Here is a 16,689-nt window from a genome sequence, read left to right as displayed (position 1 = left end):
CTACTAGTTCAATTAAAGGGATTCTAAGGCGTCACTGGAACATCCTTCAAAGTGACCCTATGTTAGGCCATACCCTTCCAACTGTTGTCCCCATTACATATAACCGAGCTTAAAAAGTTTACATATGGGGACACAACCAATACTTATGATAGAGGTAACCATAAATGTGGGAGGAGGCGCTGCCTCACATGTAAACACATGAACATTGCTGATTCCTTTAGATCATTTGCCAATGGATCTGTGTTTGAGGTGAAGGGTTCTATAGGATGGTCTTTCCTCTCATCATTTATATGGTGTTGTGCTCGTGCGGCCTACAGTATGTGGGTTGCACTATTCATGCTATTAGCACTAGGTTCCTAGAACATAGACGCAATATTATTAATGGGAACCAAGTGCATAGTCTGTCTAGACACTTCTCTGCTGTACATTCCAAGGATCCGGTTTCAATTCCCATTTTGGGTTTGGAGCATATTCCTCCCTCCTTGTTGGGACGGGATACATTCAAGAGGCTCTGCCTCCGAGAGACCTTTTGGATCTACATGTTAGGTATGTTGTCTCTTGGGGGGTTCAATGAGTGCATAGACACCAGCACATTGGTCTAGCCTTGTGTCTTCCTTTACACAGTCTGCACCCATTTGTATGAATGGGATTAATAAATAATTTTGGTGCATATCCTCCTCACTGTTCTCAATTTACTGGTCTCCTGTCTCCTGTTTAACCAGTTATCCTTTATCCATCTTTTATTTTTGATACTGATGGATTCATGTATATTATCATTTAATCATTTTTTAACATTTAAAAAACTTATTTGTATATCCATTTTAGTATTATCACTTATTTTCAGTTATTCACCAATTTTTGACAAATTTATTGTTCATCTAATATTCACATAATTACAGGCATACCCCGGTTTAAGGACACTCACGAGTAAGTATATATCGCCCAACAGACAAACGGCAGCTCGTGCATGCGCCTGTCATCACGTCCTGAACAGCAATACCGACTCCCTACCTGTAAGGAAGCTGTGCGCATGCAGGGAGACTATAGGGCCTGTTACACATGCATTATTTACATCAGTTATGCACGTATATGACGATTGCAGTACAGTACATGCATCGATAAGTGGAAATAAGGTCGCACTTCACTTTAAGTTCATTTTCGCTTTACATACATGCTCTGGACCCATATGCGTATGTTAATGTGGGGTGTGTGTGTGTGTGTGTGTGTCATATATATATATATATATATATATATACAGTGTTCGACAAACCTATACATTTGCTCGCCCCGGGCGAGTGGATTTAACCCCCGGGCGAGTAAATATTGGCCCAAGCAGCACACGTTTGGTACCAGGTGGCGAGTAGATTTTTTTGTGTGGCGAGTAGATTTTTTGGTGATTTGTCAACCACTGTGTGTATATATATATATATATATATATATATATTTTTTTTTTTTCCAGGCAAAAGGTGACACATTGTGTGCTCATTTGCATGTAATTTCCCAGAATCCCTTGCTGCAGTGGGAGCACTGTATGCTTGGTGATAATGGTTGAAAGGCAGGGTGCAGACCTGTCTAAGATGTGAATGTGCTCACAAGTGATATTCTTTATTGGCTATATGCCAACAGTGGAGGTTTTTTGTCGCCTTTCCCCCCCCCCCGATAACTTTAAAAAAAAAATATATATATATATAAATAAATAAATAAAAAGGATCACAGCAGAGTAAGTTTAACATAGGTTGAACTCGATGGCTATACTATCTTTTTTTAACCTCCTCTAAATGTTATGCCATTACATGACCAATCTGTGTAATGTGCAAGCTGTAGCTAATTATTTCAATTAACATAAAAAGACAGATTGAGACCTATTGATACGCAACGCATCACTCCACCATTTCTCAGCCCGTTTAACAAGTTTATAAATGTCGGGAAAGTATACAATACTTGTATCTATTACGATGCACTGGCAAGTTGTATGGCTGTATTTAATAGTGTGCCTGTGATAGAGTAGAGATATCACAAAACAATAAAACTGACATAGCAAAAGAAAACTGGGCACAGATGCAATAATTTTATTCAGGAACAAATGAAAATTTATACAAATTGCTCACAATATTGAAATTAAGTTAAGAATCATGAAAGCACGATGATTAAAGCAGAGACAAGTAGGTTTGAAGATACGCCATTGCAAAGCAAACTGTGACAGAGGTATGTACATCCGTTTAGCATGGGACTTCTCTCCAGCTGAGCCATTTCTGACTCTTGCTACTGATGTTTAACTTCTCTTCTATCCTTGGCTCATGTCTCTCCCCAGTCTAATAATACATATGACATATCTTTTAAGTGAGCTTTCTGCATTTAGAGCTTCTATTGCGAAACAGCACTGTGCCCAGAGTAGAGAAGCAATGTCCGGAGCAGAGGAGCTCATGATGGCTTCTCTACTCCTGACATAGTACTGTGCCCAGAGTAGAGAAGTCACCATCAGCGCCTCAACGCCACCATCAGCTCGATGCAGCTCTATGTCACTGTTATAGTATTAATTACAATGTCACATACATTTTAGAAAATTAATTCTGCCCAACATCTATTAAGTTAGTTCTTCCCATTGAATCATTTCTTACATTTATCTCCGTGTTGGAATTTGAGGAGGATCCTGTGATGTATATTTTCACAATGGCTATTTTGGCTTGGACAGTTCAGTGAAACTCTTGGCACAAGTAATTTGATTATACAGTTTGACTCATGTATAGGGCTTCCAAGATCCCCTACATGTTGTGGGCTTAAAATAGATACCACTGTTGTTCCTCTACTCGTGCTAGACGTATTTACTTCCAAGCCATCCCTATGGAAGTTCCATTACCTGAAGTTTACTACACACACACAGTGTAGTGCAATAGATGCAGCTGGCCATACAGGAGCCCAAACCATGTAGTGTACCTGCTAAATAGGTACAGTTAGAGGGTATTGGCTTCTAGTGGACAGTTAGATGTGGCTCTGTATAGGGCCACTCCCCTGTGTGAGTTGTCTGGTGTTTTAAAAACTTGGAATACTCCCTGAAGCTTTTCCCACATTCAGCGCATGTGAAAACTTCTCCTGTGTGTGTCCTCTGATGTCTGACGAGAGAGGACTTTAGACCAAACCTCTTCCCACACTCTGTGCACATGTAGAGTTTCTCCCCTGTGTGGATTCTTTGATGTACAATGAGGGATGACTTACGAGTGAAACTTTTCCCACAGTCAATGCACAGATAGCGCTTCTCTCCGCTGTGAATTATCCTGTCAGTTTGATCAACATCTTCCCAAATCTTTATTTCACAATCACCATTTTGCATTTCATCTGGACTGAGTTTATCTGCAAGGTTTTCCTCTCTCTTGTTGGGGTTGTGGAACCTCCTAGAGATTTCCTCTCCATGCTGGGATTTTGAAATGTCAAATTCAACCCCCCAATCAAGTGAATAAGGATAAGTGGGAAATTCTTCATTCTTGTTCCCATCTGGAGGCCCATCATCTGCTAGAGAAGAAAATCATGACCATTTAATTTACATCTTGTAAAGATAAAATAAACGACCATATTAGGTCACAAAATACAGTATATGTGAACATTGGCAGGTCAGTTACTCCTAGGACCATAGTGTAAGACTAAAGTGGGGTTAAATCTGGAAATGCGGGCGATTGATGACTGATGTCAAAACAATGCATTTTAAAATACATTTTAATTTTAAATGTGGTGAGCTGAAAGTTGTGACTTAAATGTTCTACATTTGTCTTTTTTTAAATAAATCAGTTCAGTAGTATTAGATAATACTTACTACCTTTTTTTAAATTCAACTCTTAATATGTTTAATGAGTTTAAATATACTGATCATCCTATGATTTCTACAGCAGGCTTTAGCACACCTCCCCAGCAGTGCAAGATCTTTGCAACACTTTCCTGTTTGTAATAATTTGTTGCCAACGTTCCCAGCAGTTTCACCTGTAAACTGTAACAATAGATAATGTTACCTTAGTAATATAAGAATACATTGTAGCTGCTGAGTTACACAGACTGAAGGATTGATTTGAAGCTGAAAGGCAGCCATCCAGCGAACCCTGGGAAACAGGATTTTGCTGATCGATCATGTGTGAAGGAATCGATCGGCAGCTTAGGTAATAAGTTTTCAATACTAGAGTTATCATCTCAGAATGTTTTCTTTCTAGATCTTTAATCATGTGAACGTCTCTGTTCTCTCCAACTTCCCCACTCCCACTGCATCTTTATACACCTCTCCCCAACCACTTCTTTACCCCTCAATAAAAAACACCCACACAAATCCTCTATTCACACCCTCTATCTACTCCTTCCTGCTGCTGGGGATCTCCCCAAAGCCTGAACCCAGACATACACACCTGATCTCACCCACACCTCCCTGCCATCTCTTCCCCTGTAAATGGTGTTAACCTTCTGATTTAATACTGACCAACCTTAAAACTCACCCCACAAATCAAGCAACCCAATAGCCTGCACCCATGGCTACTGTCCCACACCCACAGTCACTCCTACCACCCATTATGGCCAAGCAAAGCCATCTACCGCACTTATTCCTTCACCTACTGTCTCTCAGTTTCCCATCATACCACTTAGAGTGTAAGCTCTTCGGGGCAGGGATTTCCTTCCTAGTGTCTGATTTTGCTGCGCTTATTGTATTATTAGAATTCCCTGTACTGTATTCTTTGTGAAGCGCTGAGTAATCTTTTGGCGCTATATAAATAAAGACATATACAACAATACAATACAGGTAATCAAAGGCTGCAAATATGAAAATGAAAAAAAAAATATATATATATTTTATTTTTTTTAAGCTGCTTAGATTGCTTCTTTAATATCATGTGTTCAACAGGAGTTCGCATGGGGGAAAAGCTCCCCCTTTTCCACCAATCTCATCTTTGTCTCTCTGTGGACAGGGAGGAATAAAAACGAGGAATGCAGCCCTACAACGGCTGATAAGGATCTCCTCTCCTCCCCCCCCCCCCCTTGGAGGTACTTGGAGTGGGGGGCGCTGGTAGGTTTTAACATAGGCTGTTAAAATAAAGCTGTGACCTTTTTTCTACCAACGTTATGTGCGGGCTCAAGTCATTGAAGGCTATTCAATAGTGGTTAAGCCCTCTGGTTATCCCTGAAACCTTGGGGTCCCTGGTAGCTACATAAGCACCATAAGCCAGGGACCGGGGATAATACATGCTGAAAATAAAGTGACCCCGGCTTTTTCTGTTTTCATGTTCCCTTGGCCCTAGAACTGAGAGATTTCTCCATGCTGCCAAAGGCAGAGGTCATTACACTCTGCTCATATTACTCGACCTCTCTGCAGCATTTGACACCGTGGACCACCCTCTTCTCCTTCACATTCTCCATACTCTTAGTATTCGTAACCCAGCTCTATCCTGGATCTCCTCTTACCTCTCCCATCGTACTTTCAGTGTCTCTTCTGCTAACACCTCCTCCTCCTCTATCGATCTGTCTGTGAGGGTACCCCTGGGCTCTGTCTTGGGACCTCTTCTCTTTTTTCTGTATACACTCTCTATAGGTGACCTAATCACTTCTCTTGGGTTCAAATATCACCACTATGCTGACGACACAAATTAACTTTTCAACACCTGTCCTTACACCTGCAGTACAAATCAAAGTTTCTGAATGTCTCTCTTCTATATCATCCTGGATGTCCCTCCGCCGACTTAAACTCAACATGGCAAAAACCGAGCTCCTCATACTGATTCCCAAACCTGGCCATACTTCCTCCTTCCACATTACTTTTGGAAGTACTATCATTCACCCAGTAGCCCAAGCACGCTGCCTAGGGGTCACACTCGACTCCTCTCTCACATTCAAAACGTATCTTTTTTTCCTCCGCCATATTACAGATACGCCGTTTCCTCTGTTGCTCGACTGATAAAGCTCTGACTCAGGCCCTCATTCTCTCCCATCTCGATTACTGTAACCTCCTGCTGTCCGGCCTTCCTGCGTCTCACCTGTCTCCCCTACAATTTATCCTAAACGCTGCAGCCAGAATCACTCTACTCTTTCCTAAATCTGTCTCAGCATCTCCCCTGCTGAAATCCCTCTCCGGGCTTTCTATAAAATCCCGTATCACACACCCAATTCTTCTCCTCACTTTTAAAGCTTTACATTCTTCTGCCCCTCCTTACATCTCAGCCCTAATTTCTCGTTATGCACCATCCAGACTCTTGCGTTCTTCTCAGGGATGTCTCCTTTCTACCCCCTTTGAATCTAAAGCCCTCTCCTGCCTTAAACCTTTCTCACTGACTGCCCCACACCTCTGGAATGCCCTTCCCCTCAATACCAGACTAGCACCCTCTCTATCCACCTTTAAGACCCACCTTAAAACACACTTGCTTAACAAAAGCATATGAGTAGCTCCGTGGCTAATACTATAAACCTGGTACATAAAGCTTGGCCCCCTGCAGACGCACTTACCAGAACGCCCTCCTACTGTCTCTGTATGTTCTTCCTACTTACCAATTAGATTGTAAGCTCTTCGGAGCAGGGACTCCTTTTCCTAAATGTTACTTTTAGGTCTGAAGCACTTATTCCCATGATCTGTTATTTGTTATTTATATGATTGTCACATGTATTACTACAGTGAAGCGCTATGTACATTTATTGCGCTATATAAAGACATACATACATACAGGGCTCGACAAATTATAAAAACAATGCCGCTCGCCCGAAATAAAAGGCACTTGCCCCACCCACCCCTTTGTGGACTGCAACCCCCCTCCCTCTCTCACCCCCCTCAATTTACCCGCTGGCGAGTTTAACCGGTGGCGGGGTGCGGCGGTGTGGTGTGGTATCTCCCGGCTGCAGGAGGAGAGCGGTGTGTGGCAGGAGGAGAGCGGTGTGCTGCAGGAAGAGAGCGGTGTGCTGCAGGAGGAGAGCGGTGTGCGGCAGGAGGAGAGCGGTGTGCGGCAGGAGGAGAGCGGTGTGCGGCAGGAAGAGAGCGGTGTGCTGCAGGAGGAGAGCGGTGTGCTGCAGGAGGAGAGCGGTGTGCTGCAGGAAGAGAGCGGTGTGCTGCAGGAATAGAGCGGTGTGCTGCAGGAGGAGAGCGGTGTGCGGCAGGAGGAGAGCGGTGTGCGGCAGGAGGAGAGCGGTGTGCGGCAGGAAGAGAGCGGTGTGCTGCAGGAGGAGAGCGGTGTGCTGCAGGAGGAGAGCGGTGTGCTGCAGGAGGAGAGCGGTGTGCTGCAGGAGGAGAGCGGTGTGCTGCAGGAAGAGAGCGGTGTGCTGCAGGAGGAGAGCAGTGTGCTGCAGGAGGAGAGCGGTGTGCTACAGGAAGAGAGCGGTGTGCTGCAGGAGGAGAGCGGTGTGCTACAGGAGGAGAGCGGTGTGCTACAGGAAGAGAGCGGTGTGCTGCAGGAGGAGAGCGGTGTGCTGCAGGAGGAGAGCGGTGTGCTGCAGGAGGAGAGCGGTGTGCTGCAGGAGGAGAGCGGTGTGCTGCAGGAAGAGAGCGGTGTGCTGCAGGAGGAGAGCGGTGTGCGGCAGGAAGAGCGGTGTGCGGCAGGAAGAGCGGTGTGCGGCAGGAAGAGAGCGGTGTGCTGCAGGAAGAGAGCGGTGTGCTGCAGGAAGAGAGCGGTGTGCTGCAGGAGGAGAGCGGTGTGCTGCAGGAGGAGAGCGGTGCGCTGCAGGAAGAGAGCGGTGCGCTGCAGGAAGAGAGCGGTGCGCTGCAGGAAGAGAGCGGTGCGCTGCAGGAAGAGAGCGGTGCGCTGCAGGAAGAGAGCGGTGCGCTGCAGGAAGAGAGCGGTGCGCTGCAGGAAGAGAGCGGTGCGCTGCAGGAAGAGAGCGGTTCGCTGCAGGAAGAGAGCGGTGTGCTGCAGGAGGAGAGCGGTGTGCTGCAGGAGAGCGGTGTGCGGCAGGAGGAGAGCGGTGTGCTGCAGGAGGAGAGCGGTGTGCTGCAGGAGGAGAGCGGTGTGCTGCAGGAGGAGAGCGGTGTGCTGCAGGAGAGCGGTGTGCGGCAGGAGGAGAGCGGTGTGCTGCAGGACCAGGCCTGGCTGAATATGATGAGCACTCTGAAGATACTGCATACCCCATGCTGTGTATTACTGGACTGGTGGCAATGTGATCATTACTCACCTGTGCAGGTGTTCTCAGGGATTTCCTCCTTTATATGCACTGACTCCTGATCCTGTTGAATATCCTCTGTGCATGTTTTTTCCTGCTTGACTTGTCCTGATTTCTGGTCCCTTCCAGCACACACCGTGCCCTGATTATTCTTCATATGCACAGACTCGATCAGCAGTCCTGGCTGCTCCTTCTGTATGTGCACAGACTCCGAGCCGTTCCTCACACTCGGTAACCCCAGGCTCTTGTCTATAGGCCCCGACTCCAGATCCTTCTGTACATCCAGTGACTCCCAGTCCTTGACTACATCTAGTGACTCTGGGTTATCCTGGACACTCAGGCCCTCGCCAGGCTCAAGCTTTGAGACAGCAGCAGGTGTTACATGTGGGTGACCTGGTACATCAATAAGTGATTAGTTTTTATATTATAGAGGATATTTGTAAACACTGCACTGTTTTATTTAATAATTAGTCAAATACCAGCCTCAAAAAGAAGATGGGGTTGGTGCAAAGGCCCTTTTTACATGCCCTTAGTACCCATGAATAGATATGAGTAAATGTAGATTTTAACGCTATAATCACTAAAACATATACATATATACATAAGGGATGAATGACATACACAATTGCTAAAGATAGGACACTACCATATATACATTTTATATACACAGTTCACAGAGAGATTCAATTAGTAATGGAAGAAGAGTGTGTTATAAATAGTGGCATCCAAAATTATACAGCCTATCACCAAGCTGGCGCAATAGAGAGATCTCAAATGGACTCTTTATTCTTGAGTTTGGTTAGAAACGCCAAGGTGAAGAAGAGTTTAGGAATGGGCTATTAGTGTGGAAAAGAAAGATATCCCCCTCCTAATCTCTGCATAACTGTTTAAAAGATCTGATGCACACTGTCCTTTAGCCAAACGTCTCTGGAATATTAAGACAAAATGATACTGCTGATTATCATGTATCAGATACAAATGGCGGGCCATTCAAATGCATGTCTGATCACTTAGTTGCACACTGCGGTATAAAGTGCTTGCCTCCTCTCAATCATGATAATATAGAATGGATATTTGGCGTTGTACCCAGGCTCAATTTCAAGCACAAAGTATGTGTGATTCTTAAATACCACACAGACGCATTCAGTGGGTGGAAATACCGGCAGCTTAACACCTCATGTTGTCTCTCTGTGAATGCATATACTGTAGCTGCTCTATTGGTCTCCTGTAGGACCGCCATCCCGACCACCTCACTGTACTAACGCTGTGCCTGTGATGTAAAAAGTGACACCAGACAATTAATTTTGACACAACGCATATTTCACGTAGGTCACTGTAGAGGGAGAAAGGGGGTGGTCCGGTATTAAAGGGGTTGCACCCCATTTGGCCACCCCTGACCGCACCAGGGAGACAAGGGGTTAACTGGCCTGAGGTCCAGAAATGTCATTTAACCCTTTTTATGACCTGTAAATGTATTTTCCCCTGTTCCATTGTAATGTCTGTGTTAATCAGTGTCTGCATCACACACACACTAGAATCCATCCGGGAGCACAAGGGTTAATAGTTCTTTAATGATTATAGCTCTTTGTGTAGTTTTCCCGCCTTTTCAGGCACCATTTTGTAGGTCCCCATTGGCCGCCATTAGGGCTCAATGCATTCCAATGGAAGATTGTGCTGTTTTAGTCCTGTTTCCTGTAAAGACCAGCAGGTGGCGTCCGAGAGGGAGAGCAGCGGTTTCCCATTGAAAGTCAATGGGCCCATTGACTTCAATGGAGATTCCTCGAGGTACCCTTTCGAAGAACGAGTTGGCTGCCGTCCAGACCGCAAACCGCAAAGCGGATACAATGTCCTTTAAAAGAGCTAAAATCACTTGGGTCAAGTTCAACGTCAATTAGCGGGGGAATAAACAGTTCTAGAGCACCTAGGAATAAAATTCTGTTTGCCCCTAGTTCCTGGGCTTCCCCCCACTCGACCACCACCGGGTCCCCGAATCCTGGACCCCCGATAAGGGTCGAACCAGATAGAGCGGGTCGCGCCATAGGCTTTGCCGGCGGCGGCAAAAACGGCTCTGAAAAATGACTAAGTGGAAAAACCTGGAATTTGGTACTCCATATCTCCGGTTCCGGAGGGCTCAGCGGATCAAGGTTTGGGGTATCTGTAGCCCCTGCTCCGGCATCAATGCAGAACCATCCTTGACCCGCCTGGACCAACCCGACGGAGTATGGACCCCCTTGAAGTTCGGGACTTTTCCCATAGACTTCAATGGCAGAAAAACCCCATTGACTTCAATGGTGGCGATTTACCATTGAAAGTCTATGGCGGAGCTGCCCGTTGTTTTTAATGGGGATTTAGTTTAAAGCTGAGATTTCTTTTTCAGTGGAGATTTTTGTATTAAAATGTTTTAATGTGCATTTGTGTAACTCCGGTTTCTTAGGTCGTAGCAAGTCGCTTTTTGGACTATATGGTGTCCCAGTTCTGGCAATGCGAACTGGGAAGTTTGGACCTGCTAGACCTAACGGAACCGGATATTTTAATACGTCTATGTTTTATGCTTAATACTGTATTCTAAGGTATGGATAAATTCCAGAGGCAATTTCTTTGGCCATAATGTAGCAGATGGCCGGAGAGGCGACCGAATGTCTAGGACTTAAGTATTGTTCAAAGAGTTTTGTCACCCTCACTGTTTATCCGAGGCTCAAACCAGAGCAGTTCTTAAGTGTTCCATTTAACACTTACTAACAAAGGTTTTCCTGCCATAAAGCCAAATGGGTAGAATGGCTGGCATTCCATTTGCATATGTGGGGCTACAGAAATGAGACCCCAGAGTTCTACTGCGCCTTTGCCAGCTAGCAGGGGGGCATGTGTTGAAATGTGTTCCCATGTTAAAGATTGGCTGGAGGTAATTGAAAACCAATCACCGGTGCTTAATGTTACAGATAGAGGGACAAAAGGTTTATAAACTGCTGTCCACCCATATATCCTTTGTCTTCGTTTGCTGATATGGTTACCTGATATCACCTGAATGATTTCCTGATTGCTGAGAGAAATGCTACATCTAACTTCTCATTTCCCAACCCCTAAGTAAGTGTACTTCTTGTTTGTTACTGTATTATCTGTTGTGTTCACCTTTATTCTAAGGAATAAATACAATTTATTATATCTTAAGCCTCGTTCAGTTCAAACCCAGTTATTTTTGTGTAATATTAATAAGCCTGTGGAAGCTATCGTCGCAGTCACCCACTGAATGTGTCATGTGTGGTGTTTAATAATCACACGCACATTTTGCTTGAAATGGAGCCTGGTCCTAACCCTGAGATATCAAGAATTCTGGGTGACTGTAACAGACTTTATAGACAACATTTACCAAATAAAATGAGAGACCCTAGATGAGAATGATCCCATTTTACTGATCGAACCGATGGCATACCGAAAAGATAAAGTATTTTAATCAATCTGGCACACGAGGTTATATAGTTGCATAGTTGATGAGGTTGAAAAAAAAAAAAAAAAAAAAGAAATGCGTCCATCAAGTTCCAGAAATGTTATATTAAGACTACAGATACTGTATCCTATATTTGTACTTACAGAACATTGATCCAGAGGATGGAAAACAAAAAACCCCAGTGTCATATCATCCAATGACATCTCATAAGGGGAAAAATAAATTCCAACTATTGGAAATATCAGATTACTCCCTGGATCAACATCCTTCCCATGTTTACTTATTAGGTATATCCCTATACACCTTTCCTTTCTAAAAAAGATGTCCAGCCTTTTTTGCAACAAATCTATTGTATCTGCCATCACAGTCTCCATGGGTAATGAATCCCACTGCCCTTACTGTAAAGAACCCTTTCCTTTGTTGCTGGCGAAATCTCCTTTCCTTTAACTCTAAATCCGTGTCCATAGTCCGCCAATGCGACATTCCGTGAACAAAAGGCTGTACCTCAATGAGGCGGCAATAGAGCGCGCGATTGAGCGTGACGATGCGGCTGATTTATTGCGGGACTTTTTTTTGTTGTGCGACGGCCGGGTCATGTGCGCGGTTCCGACAATTATGGTGAACCGCTCATGTAACGTCACAGCCACACCTCCGCCACTCCATAGGCATCCTACTGGCCAAAGATAGCACAGGCGCATGTAACGCCATGCGATCCGTCACGTACGTTTCTACTATATCCGAGGCCTAAGGGATAACCCAGAGTCCTTTGTACTGACTTTGGGATAAATCGTTCTTTTGAAAGCTCCTTGTACTGTCCCCGAATATATTTGTATATAGTTATCATCAGTGTTCGACAATTAATTATAACCACACGCCCGTGGCGAGTGGATTTAGGCCGCTAAATAAATAAATAAATAGAGAGGGTGTGTGTGAGTGAGAGGGTGTGTGAGTGAGAGTGTGTGTGAGTGTGTGTGTGAGTGAGTGTGTGTGAGAGTGTGTGTCAGTGAGAGTGTGTGTGTGAGTGAGGGTGTTTGAGTGAGTGTGAGTGAGGGTGTTTGAGTGAGTGTGAGTGTGTGTGTGTGTGTGTGTGTGTGTGTGTGTGTGTGTGTGTGTGTGTGTCAATGTGTGTGTGTGTGTGTGTGTGTGTGTGTGTCAATGTGTGTGTGTGTCAGTGTGTGTGTGTGTCTGTGTGTGTGTCTGTGAGTTTGTGTGTGTGTGTGTGTGTGTGTGTCAATGTGTGTGTGTGTGTGTGTGTCAGTATGTGTGTGTGTGTCAGAATGTGTGTGTGTGTGTGTCAGTGTGTGTGTGTGTCAGAGTGTGTGTGTGTGTCAGAGTGTGTGTGTGTCAGTGTGTGTGTGTGTGTGTCAGTATGTGTGTGTGTGTGTCAGAATGTGTGTGTGTGTGTGTCAGTGTGTGTGTGTGTCAGAGTGTGTGTGTGTCAGAGTGTGTGTGTGTCAATGTGTGTGTGTGTCAATGTGTGTGTGTGTCAATGTGTGTGTGTGTGTGTCAGAATGTGTGTGTGTGTGTGTGTGTCAGAATGTGTGTGTGTGTGTGTGTGTGTGTGTTAGAGTGTGTGTCAATGTGTGTGTGTCAGTGTGTGTGTGTAGCTAGCCTCTCCTCATAAGTTAGATTGTCCATCCCCTTTATTAATTTGGTGGCTCTTCTCTGCACTCTCTCTAGTTCCATAATGTCTTTTCTACGGAGTGGTGCCCAAAATTGTACTCCATATTCAAGGTGTGGTCTTACTAATGCTTTGTAAAGGGGCATAATTATGTTTACTTCCCTTCTAACCATTGCCCGTTTAATACAAGATAAGATCCTGTTTGCCTTTGCAGCTACTGCATGACTTTGGGCACTATTGCTAAGCCTGTTGTCTACAAGCACTCCTAAATCCTTCTCCATCAAGGATTCCCCCAATTTATCCCCATTTAATTTGCAAGTCACCTGTTTATTCTTGCGTCCCAAATGCATAACCTTACATTTATCTGTATTAAACCTCATCTGCCATTTACCTGCCCAAGTTTCCAGTCTCTCCAAGTCCTTCTGAAGAGAAATTACATCCTGCTCTGATTCTATTACCTTACACAATTTAGTATCATCAGCAAAGATGGAGACTTTGCTCTCGATCCCAACCTCAAGGTCATTAATAAACAAGTTAAAAAGCAGGGGTCCCAGTACCGATCCCTGAGGTACTCCACTCACAACTTTAGCCCAACCTGAAAAAGTTCCATTTATGACAACCCTCTGTTGTCTGTCCTTCAGCCAGTTTTCAAATCAAATAAGCTGTATTGGCATAACAAAAGAACATGTAATTATTGTCAAAGCATGAATAACACGGGATAGGGTATAATGATTACATAGTACATGAGCAACAGGGGGAAGGATATTAGGATTACTCAGTACGTGGGTAACAGTTACACACAGGGATGTGGGGGTTAGTGGGCGTCTCTCAGCCTATGACAGGTGCTGATATAGTGTGCAGCCAGTTCTGTTGTGGTTTCATCATCTCCCAGGAGGCTGTATGTTTTTTTTTGGATCTTTTCTATATTATGCAAGTTCTGGATAAGAGCTGTGAGTTTCTCCAAGTAGCCACTCCTCACTTCAGAGTATTGTGTGCAGCGTAGCAGGTGTGTGTTTCATCTTCTACCTCTCCTAGCTCACATTGCTGGCACAGTCCCATCTCCTGGGGCTTCCAGATATGCCCGTCTGCCTGTTTCTATTTCTATTTCCAGGCTGTGGGCACTCATTCTGTACTGGCCCACGGTCTGCCTTGGCTTTGGACCTTTTACCTACAGTAGGTAGGGTGCCAGAGTGTATTCTCTCAGTAGGCTGTGGTAGGTTTCCAGCTTCTTTGAATGCTGGATATCATTTTCCCACATTGTCACATACTGCTCCTTCATTTCGCTGGTAATTGAGTTGATTTGTATTTTCGGCAGGCTGTTGATCTGTGTGGGGTATTGTTCTGGGAGTGAGAGGACAAGTTGTTTGATGGCACAGGGTTTAGTGAGGAGCTCTTGGCTTCTCGTTGCTCTGTAGCAGTAAGACTGTCGGTGGCTGTAGATCTGTGTGGGGTATTGTTCTGGGAGTGAGAAGACAAGTTGTTTGATGGCACAGGGTTTAGTGAGGAGGTCCTGGCTTCTCGTTGCTCTGTAGCAGTAAGACTGTGGGTGGCTGTAGATCTGTGTGGGGTTCTGTTCTGGGAGTGAGAGGACATGTTGTTTGATGGCACAGGGTTTAGTGAGGAGGTCCTGGCTTCTCGTTGCTCTGTAGCAGTAAGACTGTGGGTGGCTGTAGATCTGTGTGAGGTTCTGTTCTGAGAGTGAGAGGACAAGTTGTTTGATGGCCCAGGGTTTAGTGAGGAGCTCTTGGCTTCTCGTTGCTCTGTAGCAGTAAGACTGTCGGTGGCTGTAGATCTGTGTGGGGTTCTGTTCTGGGAGTGAGAGGACATGTTGTTTGATGGCACAGGGTTTAGTGAGGAGCTCTTGGCTTCTCGTTGCTCTGTAGCAGTAAGACTGTCGGTGGCTGTAGATCTGTGTGGGGTTCTGTTCTGGGAGTGAGAGGACATGTTGTTTGATGGCACAGGGTTTAGTGAGGAGGTCCTGGCTTCTCGTTGCTCTGTAGCAGTAAGACTGTGGGTGGCTGTAGATCTGTGTGGGGTTCTGTTCTGGGAGTGAGAGGACATGTTGTTTGATGGCACAGGGTTTAGTGAGGAGGTCCTGGCTTCTCGTTGCTCTGTAGCAGTAAGACTGTGGGTGGCTGTAGATCTGTGTGGGGTTCTGTTCTGGGAGTGAGAGGACATGTTGTTTGATGGCACAGGGTTTAGTGAGGAGGTCCTGGCTTCTCGTTGCTCTGTAGCAGTAAGACTGTGGGTGGCTGTAGATCTGTGTGGGGTTCTGTTCTGGGAGTGAGAGGACATGTTGTTTGATGGCACAGGGTTTAGTGAGGAGGTCCTGGCTTCTCGTTGCTCTGTAGCAGTAAGACTGTGGGTGGCTGTAGATCTGTGTGGGGTATTGTTCTGGGAGTGAGAAGACAAGTTGTTTGATGGCACAGGGTTTAGTGAGGAGCTCTTGGCTTCTCATTACTCTGTAGCAGTAAGACTGTGGGTGGCTGTAGATCTGTGTGAGGTTCTGTTCTGAGAGTGAGAGGACAAGTTGTTTGATGGCCCAGGGTTTAGTGAGGAGCTCTTGGCTTCTCGTTGCTCTGTAGCAGTAAGACTGTCGGTGGCTGTAGATCTGTGTGGGGTTCTGTTCTGGGAGTGAGAGGACATGTTGTTTGATGGCACAGGGTTTAGTGAGGAGGTCCTGGCTTCTCGTTGCTCTGTAGCAGTAAGACTGTGGGTGGCTGTAGATCTGTGTGGGGTTCTGTTCTGGGAGTGAGAGGACATGTTGTTTGATGGCACAGGGTTTAGTGAGGAGGTCCTGGCTTCTCGTTGCTCTGTAGCAGTAAGACTGTGGGTGGCTGTAGATCTGTGTGGGGTTCTGTTCTGGGAGTGAGAGGACATGTTGTTTGATGGCACAGGGTTTAGTGAGGAGGTCCTGGCTTCTCATTGCTCTGTAGCAGTAAGACTGTGGGTGGCTGTAGATCTGTGTGGGGTTCTGTTCTGGGAGTGAGAGGACATGTTGTTTGATGGCACAGGGTTTAGTGAGGAGGTCCTGGCTTCTCATTGCTCTGTAGCAGTAAGACTGTGGGTGGCTGTAGATCTGTGTGAGGTTCTGTTCTGGGAGTGAGAGGACATGTTGTTTGATGGCACAGGGTTTAGTGAGGAGGTCCTGGCTTCTCATTGCTCTGTGGCAGTAAGACTGTGGGTGGCTGTAGATCTGTGTGGGGTTCTGTTCTGGGAGTGAGAGGACATGTTGTTTGATGGCACAGGGTTTAGTGAGGAGGTCCTGGCTTCTCGTTGCTCTGTAGCAGTAAGACTGTGGGTGGCTGTAGATCTGTGTGGGGTTCTGTTCTGGAGTGAGAAGACAAGTTGTTTGATGGCACAGGGTTTAGTGAGGAGGTCCTGGCTTCTCATTGCCCTGTAGCAGTAAGACTGTGGGTGGCTGTTTAGGTGGGCCCAGAACGTCAGTACTCTCTTCTAAATGTTGAGCAGTAGTGGAAAGTGGCCCAGCTAAGCCCGGCACTATTTGAATTACTCCTGTGAA

At 45.5% G+C, this 16,689-nt stretch overlaps 1 protein-coding gene across 4 annotated transcripts in view; it reads right to left on the bottom strand.

Annotated features, from left to right (window-relative positions):
* Positions 1 to 2,046: 2,046 nt before the first annotated feature.
* The window catches only part of LOC142494775 (uncharacterized), a 98,650-nt gene continuing 84,007 nt past the window's right edge, over positions 2,047 to 16,689 (bottom strand). For 3 of the 4 annotated variants that reach the window (XM_075599215.1, XM_075599217.1, XM_075599218.1), the window contains 2 exons: positions 8,116 to 8,496; positions 2,047 to 3,507 (listed from right to left, as the gene is read on the bottom strand). In XM_075599215.1, coding sequence (XP_075455330.1) covers positions 2,969 to 3,507; positions 8,116 to 8,496 — 920 coding nt within the window. In that variant the 3' untranslated portion in view covers positions 2,047 to 2,968. The remainder of the gene's footprint in view (positions 3,508 to 8,115; positions 8,497 to 16,689) is intronic. The other variant, XM_075599216.1, reaches the window with a different exon arrangement.

The sequence above is a fragment of the Ascaphus truei genome, chromosome 5 (genome assembly GCF_040206685.1).
Source record: "Ascaphus truei isolate aAscTru1 chromosome 5, aAscTru1.hap1, whole genome shotgun sequence".
Classification (NCBI taxonomy): Eukaryota; Metazoa; Chordata; class Amphibia; order Anura; family Ascaphidae; genus Ascaphus; species Ascaphus truei.
Note: the sequence above shows the minus strand (reverse complement) of the source record. Positions and strands in the feature narration are given on the sequence as shown.